Below are 7990 nucleotides of genomic sequence, written 5' to 3' on the forward strand. Positions count from 1 at the left end.
TGGTGAGCACACTATTAATTTCTCCTCTTTCAGGATCAATCTCAAGTTAGTATTGAGACTCTACCAACACTAAGTCTCTAATACTAATCCTAAACCTCTACTAATGTTAATGACTAAGTTATTTAGAAATATAAATGAACAAATTTTTCTTAAGTGGTTAAAAAAATAATATGAAAAAATATTAAATAAAGCACACAGTGCTCACTTCAACAGCACATATACTAAAATCAGAATGAATGATACAGAGATTAGCATGGCCCCTGAGCAAGGAAGACATGCAAACTCGTGGCGCTTTCCATATTTTTATGTTCCTAAACAGCCTTGCATAAAGCTTTATTACAGTGTACATATTATAAATTATACCTTTCACATGAATTTTACCTGTGATAGTCCACGTTTGAGCTAGACCATTTTTGGGTATCAGATGTATATTACATCTTGAGCTGAAAACATCTATTGGTTTTTATCTTGTCTAGATTGGTAAATTTTTAACATTTAAGATGGAACTGATACATCACAAGTAAGCTAGCATGTTCATTAGTATCTACTTAGATCCATTTGTGCTTTGAATGACAAAAAAGACAACATCCTTGAATTTATAATTCAGTTGTAGAAATAAGACACATATACACAAACATATTGACTAATAGTACCTAGAATATATATGCTCATTGCAATGTATACTCTCAATATTTAGAAGGGGTTGCTATAGGCTGTTAACCTAAGAGGAATGGCTCTCCCCTATTCTGCTTGCCTAAGACAACTCATTCTGCAACACAGAAATGACTCTGAATCTTAAACCAAATGTAATGTTTGTTCATTTTTTTAAATTTACTTTTGTATTTATAACTCATGTTATTAGGCTATTTCACTTGTCAAAGTTATCTCTTACAGAAGAGAAAGGAGATATGTGGAGGGAAGAAACATTTCCTGAGTGCCTGTTCTAGTTAGATGTTGTGTTGGTACGATATTTTACAGTTGTTTTTTTTTCCCCCTTCAAGTTCTCACAGTAATTCTGTAAGATAGGTACTCATTTTTTAATTTTTAAAAAATATTAATACATTATTCTGGGTACCCTCAAATGAGAAACAGAGATGTTAAATACTTCTCCCTACCTTTTTCCCACTGCTAGCAAGTGGCACAGTATGTTGTCTGACACTAAAATCCACTCAGCACAATTTTACAAAATCCACTTTTTTAATTGGTGGCCATCAGGGCTCAGGGACTGCTTGACTTTAATGGTTCAATTCTGCTGTCCCTGCCATGTCTTGCAATTCTGAATATTTAACTTCCTCTAAATGGACATGTCCATTAGGTATTTGGTTTTCTGGCCAGAGGTCAGGAGAAAAGTCTGGGATGAATGTGTATGGATTTGGCCTGGCAGTGTCTGGAAAACAGTAGGCGCCCCAAATTTCGTTTCTGCTTTTTTTGTGTGTGTTGTTTTTTTTTTCTCTTTTTCGCATGGGCAAGCACCGGGAATAGAACCCGGGTCTCCGGCACGGCAGGCAAGAACTCTGCCACTGAGCCACTGTGGCCTGCCCTGTTTCTGTGTTTTTTTAATATATATTAGGAGTTATCCGCAAATGAAACTTGCTATCTATTCTTACTACCTTTATCTAACCATATGTATTTTGTTTTTCAAAGAACTGGACTAATTCTGGACATTGTTTCATACCCTGCATTAAAAATGGCAATTGCTTTCTTCCTACTTATGAAATCATATCTTAAAATTGTTTTTACCATTTATAATTTATTCTCCTATGTGTCGTATGAAAGGCCAGACAGCTCCATCTTTTGATAGCAGACAGGCACACTTTCTGCATTTGTACCAGCTAAAACTGTATGGAACAAACTCAAATGGATAAATTTAGATCCAGAACTAGAGCTTCAACAACACAGAAAATGAAGGTCAGGATAGGGGCTGCTACTTCAATCCACAAGATAGTGATTTCTGGAAATCTATATGGTCCAGAATACATTTCCAGGGTTTATGGGCAATAGCTGACTGAGTTCCCTAAGTCTAATGGCAGGAAGTACAATGCATAGTCTGAGCTAAAGAAAAAATCTGTGTGTGTGTGTGTGTGTGTGTGTGTGTGTGTGAAAATATTGGGTTATATGCTTTGGAATTTTTAGACAGTTAAAACAAAATGAGATCATATTGTAAATATTCTTTGTACATGCTTTTTCCCCACTAACAATATATTGTAAACATCTTTCCATGTCAATAAATATACTTCTACAGCATTAAAAAAAAGCATACATACACCTAAATGCTTAAAAATAAACAAATGTGTATTACACTTAAATATAAGAAAAAAAAAAAGATAAAGAAAGTACTTACTCTAAAAATCTTCTAAACTCTGAAGTTTCAAAGTTGTCCACAGCTACAGGCTTAGGATTTGTTAAATCATCTGATGTTTGTCCAACACTATGAAAATAGAAGTCAGGAACCCTTGCTAAGAGGACTGCTTTGTGTGCTTTAAACAAAGTACAACCTATAGAGAAAGTAACATCTGCATGGATTTCTTCCTTTAGAAGCCTATAAGGAATAAGAAGGAATCATAGTCTAATTAGTAAAGATAAGAATTATTTATAGATTTTTTAAAAATAGTTAATGACACATACTAAAAAACACAGGGGTAACATAAAATTAAATTAATACAAAGATGAGTTTGTTCCCAGTTCATTATGAAAACACTGTTTAATACTGTCTTAGAACTTAATTTCCTAAAATTTATAGTGAAAATGAAGGTACATTTACTAAAATATTAAGACTACATTTCAAAAAATATCTCATTAAATTCTTTCTAACAATAAAATTTATTTATTGTTACTTACGGTACCTACTTTAAAATGTACCTTTAGATTTATTTTGAAAAATAGCACACTAACACGGTGGTTGACTATTGAAAAAATTGATTATTTAAAATCCTACTTAATTTGAAACAAAAAGAATAAACCATCAATAATACCAAAAAACAGGATATAACAACAGATTCAAAACTGGTACACTTTTGTTCTGGCGAATATTAAATACCAAGTCTGAAACATAGGCTTGATTGTCAAAAATGTGACATTTAATCCTTATTCCATATACTCCCCCACAAATAAACTAATCGTGCTCTAATATATTATTAACATGATGGACTCACAGGGGAAATCCATTCAAATCTCCTTACTGATTGACAGATATACTTATGGTAAAGCCCACTGATAACATTTATATATTAAGAGACAGAAGAACCAAAATTAGCATCATAATTGAACCTGTCATGATACAATCTTTTTTCTTTGTGCTAACCATATATTTTTACTCTCTAAATACTAAATAATACTTCATATCAATATAACATTATTAACAGCAAGGTATGTATTCTTTGAGGACTTCTACATTGCAGGGCATAACTGGCAATCACAACAGTACACTATAGGCAGTACAAGTAATATATGAAGATATACATGACAGTGAAAGCCTGGGAAACTGCCATTGACACTCATACTCCCTCAAGACAGAGTTAATGGCGCCTTCCTCTGATCCATCAAACTTTACACATATGTCTATTACAACATTTCTAAGATTGCATCATTATTATTTTTATGTGTCTTTTTCCCTACTAGACAATGAATTCCCCAAAGGCAAAACTGTGCATCTTCTGTATATAGCTGCACAAACCTGCTTGTTGAATGATATTTTACCATAAACAAAATAAATGCTTCAGAGCACAAAAGCTTTCAGAACTTTGAAAACACATGAGCAAACAGGTGCACTTGGTTTGGTCAATATTTTCATCAATTGATTATTTTCACAAGTGATTTTTAAAGTTATACAAAAATGTATTGATCTATCAAACTCTACTAAAAACTAAAACTGTATAAACACCCAATGAATTCCTCCCACTTACCCATTTTTTTCCACTCTCACCCCTCCCCAAGTGAAATAAGGAAGGCTTGCAGCTGGTGGCCATACAAATGGGTATCTACCTTTTCCACAACAGATGGCCATACAAAGGGAATCCACCTTTTTCATAACAAATGCTCATAAGTATTTGCTAAATGAAATAAAGAATTAATGTGAAAATAAAGTGATTTTTTATTTTATTAGACCACTTGCATCGGTGGAGACTCTATGTTACAAGTAACAGAAAATCTGACTCAGCTTGACTTAAACAGTAAGGGGGATTTATTGGCTTATCTAACTGTAAAGTTCAGAGAAAGAACAGGTTGGAGCAATAGCTCAACAATGTCAAGGCCCAGCATCTTGCCATCTCATTGCTCTGCCAACCACTGTACTAACTTATCCAAAGTATTTTAGATTGTTGATAAAACTCAATTATCATGAAACATTTATTGAGCACGACTATGGACTAAGCACTGGGGACACAAAGACCAAAACATAGTATCTGCCCTCAAGGAGTTTATAGTACAGTGGGAAAGTCAAGCTTGAAAAGAGTGTGATACATTTAATAGAAGAAATAAAGTACTTTTTTTTTCAGGAACAGACATAAAAGACCTCACAGAGGAAATGAAAACTAAACATAATAGGAGTTGGGCAAGGGAAAGCAAGGAAAGGTGGGAGGGATTCTTGGTTCGGGTGCCTTACAAAAGAATGTGTTCAGAATAAAGTAGTAACAGGGTGAGACATGGCAAGCAAAGCTGCAGAAGGCAAAGAACTTGAACTCTATCCTACAGTTAGCTGAAAGGGAGTCAATGAATGGTTTGAAACCCATTTTATCTTCATTTGCTGCCAGGACATGGATGAAATGTTCACCTGCTAAACTTAACCTCCGTTTCTCGATATAAATTAGGTGTTGCATTGGTTAAATTTGTTTGATACTTTAAAGCTCACAAAACAATTTGCATGCATTATGTCACTTCACAAGATATCACTACCCTTGTATTAAATAGTATGGAAACATTATTTGCATTTATATTTCACATTTGAGAATCTCAAAGGATTTAATGAAATTGAAGACATAAGAAATTGCTGTCAATTGTAAGTCAAACAATTGTGAGTCAAACAACACAACTTTCATTTACCTCACTAATTTTGTTAACTTTCCTTAGGCTAGTTACTCTACATTCTGTTACAGAAAAGTAAAGTAGCCTTAAAAAATAAAGCCAGTGTCACAAGCAGTGTGGACAACCAAAGCTGTAGGTTGAGCCCCCAGTCTTGGGGTTTGTTCATATGAAATCTAACCCCAAAAAGGATAGGTCAAGTCTACTTAAAATTTCGGCCTAAGAGTCACCCCCAAGAGAACCTCTTTTGTTGCTCAGATGTGGCCTCTCTCTCCAGCCCACACAACAAGCAATCTCACCACCCTCCCCCTGTCTACGTGGGACATGACTACCAGGGGTGTGGACCTTCCTGGCAACATGGGACAGAAATCCTGGAATGAGCTGAGACTCAGCATCAAGGGATTGAGAAAAACCCTAGAATGAGCTGAGACTCAGCATCAAGGGATTGAGAAAACCTTCTCGACCAAAAGGGGGAAGAGTGAAATGAGACAAAGTGTCAACGGCTGAGAGATTCCAAACAGAGTCGAGAGGTTATCCTGGAGGTTATTCTCACGCATTAAGTAGATATCACCTTGTTATTCAAGATGTAATAGAGAGGCTGGAGGGAACTGCCTGAAAATGTAGAGTCATGTTTCTTGAGGATGATTGAATAATGATATAGCTTTCACAATGTGACTATGTGATTGTGAAAACCTTGTGTCTGATGCTCCTTTTATCTACCTTGTCAACAAACGAGTAGAACATACGGAATAAAAATAAATAGTATGGGGAACACATAAAATAAATTTAGTTTGAAATGCTAGTGATCAATGAAAGCGAGGGGTAAGGGGTATGATAGGTATAATCTTTTTTTCTTTTCTGTTTTCATTTTCTTTCTTTTTCTATTGTCTTTTTATTTCTTTTTCTGAATTGATGCAAATGTTCTAAGAACTGGTGAATATGCAACTAAGTGATGATATTGTGAGATGTTGTGAATTACTGTTGGTGTTTTATTTGGTTGGTTAAATTTTTTTTAATTAGTAAATAAATTTAAAAATAAATAAATAAAGCCACTGGGGGCAGGAGTATCCTATCTATCACCAAGAAACAGGGTAACTTCACTCTCATTTTTTCCATCTTTTATATCAATTCCCTACTGACAGAGACATGCTACATGCTTGGTAGAGGGCCCAAATTAAAGGGAAATCTTTGTACTTTAAAGACTACTTTATAGCTGCTGGAGTGTCTTAAGTGTAGGCACATTCCTAACAGAAAGTGGTTTTCAAATTTAGAAAGCTGCACGAGTGTTAGTTAATAATAGAATTATATTTAACCTAGTTCAGTGGTTCTCTCTAAGTGAGGCCCAGGTCAGCAGTATCAACATCATGTCAGATCTTGTTAGAAATGCAGATTCTCAGGCATCCCAGACCCACTAATCAGAAACTCTCAGGTGGGACCCAACAAATCTGTGTTTTAACCAGCCCTCCAGGTGATACTGTTGCACGCTGAAATTCCAGAACCAATGTTCTGGTGGAAATGCAAGTTAGCTAAAAAAAGGTTCCTAAGCTTGAATTTCTTTGTAAACTGAGGTGATTTTGGCTGGATTCATCATAACCAAAGCTGGTTATTCACGAGGCTCACAAAAGTTAAGTTTCAAGAACTTTCTGTCTGGAGGGAGCTGGGGGTTGCTAAGAGTAACAGGGTATTCGAAGAAGAGAGGAGGAACCCAGACTGCAATCAGTATTTCTACGTAAGCGTTAACTGATAAATTGTTTAAAGAGAGCTCAGAAGAGAGAAATTTCAAGGCTCCAGTAATTTATTCTACTTTTCTTCTTTCTAAATATTTACTTTCATACATAATTTTGTCCTTAAAAAAAAAATTTAGGGGTGTGTGTGTGTGTGTGTGTGTGGTCCAGGAATCCAACCCGGGTCTCCCTCAAGGAAGGCGAGCCTTCTACCACTGAACCAACTGTGCATCCCTCTAATTTCGTCCTTTAAAAATTTTTTTATAAGATTTTACAAAATTATAAAAGCTACAGGACCCATGAAACTGGAATTCATCCCGACCATAGCGATGTCTTTCAAGCAACTAAGCCTACCCGTGTTAAAGTATTTTAGCATAGACAGAAGCTGCACATAACCACGATTTCAATTTTTTGTTTTCCTTCTGCATCCCTGGTACTTCTTCAAGGTGCCTGGGGTTGGTTATTTAGGACAAAGCAAATTGGCTTTCGTAGTGAAGACACTGGCCAGCGACCGGCAATTGCCTGGGGAGCGGACAACCGAGTGGGGAGGAAAGGAGAGATACAGCAGAAGAATGCCACACTTCGGGGACGGGAGGTGGGCGGTTTTAGGAACCCAAGCATCCAGAGGTTCCGCCTCCTCCTACCTGAGCAGGTCCTGGCTGAGCTGCTCCGACACCATCGCCTTCAGCCGGCGGCGCTCACAGGACCCCTTCCCTTGTAACCCCTTACTACAAACTCCAGGGGCCCCAAGAAGTACCACAGGGGGCGGGATGCCCTCTCGACAGCGGGCCATGTCCCACAAGGGAAAACGACACCCCGCAGGCCCAAGACTCGACCCCACTATCCCCTCGCAGAAGAACGTAAGAAGAGTTTCCGACGCAACGCTCGGGTCCTACGCGAAACCGCCCCCTAAGGGCAAAGGTTCACGCTTCGGTTTTGTTCGCAGTCGGTCCCTTACAGCAGCCGGACCGCAACCCAGAGGAATCTGAGAGGCCTAGCGGCGCAGTCACGTGACCCGGGTGGTGCCTGCGCACGCGTACTAGCTCTGTTTACTTCTGCCTGGGCGCTGCTGGGCCCCGCTGCGCTCAGAGCAATGTGTCCCCCAGGACAAACTAATCCTTCTGCGACTTGTCCCCGCCCGTTTTCTGTGCGCTCCCGTTGTTGCTAACTATTCATTTTAATAGATGTTTTTTGAGGTCCGACCTTAAATCAACCCGTGCAGCCTTTCTACGCTGTGTGTTCTCTGAAAT

At 37.6% G+C, this 7990-nt stretch overlaps 1 protein-coding gene and 1 non-coding gene across 3 annotated transcripts in view; one reads left to right on the forward strand and one right to left on the reverse strand.

Moving 5' to 3' along the window:
* BTBD8 (BTB domain containing 8) overlaps nt 1-7745 on the reverse strand; it is a 152458-nt gene extending 144713 nt beyond the window's left edge. Inside the window, exons 1-2 of one of the 2 annotated variants that reach the window (XM_077120281.1) lie at nt 7385-7745; nt 2342-2428 (exon numbers count right to left, since the gene is read on the reverse strand). In XM_077120281.1, the coding sequence (XP_076976396.1) occupies nt 2342-2428; nt 7385-7533 (236 nt within the window). In that variant the 5' untranslated portion in view covers nt 7534-7745. Of the gene's footprint in view, nt 1-2341; nt 2540-7384 lie in introns of both variants that reach the window. The other variant, XM_077120280.1, reaches the window with a different exon arrangement.
* On the forward strand, nt 198-305 carry LOC143651080 (U6 spliceosomal RNA). The gene has a single exon (XR_013159823.1). It is a non-coding gene; the product is annotated as a U6 spliceosomal RNA (small nuclear RNA).
* Nucleotides 7746-7990: the final 245 nt, after the last annotated feature.

The sequence above is a fragment of the Tamandua tetradactyla genome, chromosome 11 (genome assembly GCF_023851605.1).
Source record: "Tamandua tetradactyla isolate mTamTet1 chromosome 11, mTamTet1.pri, whole genome shotgun sequence".
Classification (NCBI taxonomy): Eukaryota; Metazoa; Chordata; class Mammalia; order Pilosa; family Myrmecophagidae; genus Tamandua; species Tamandua tetradactyla.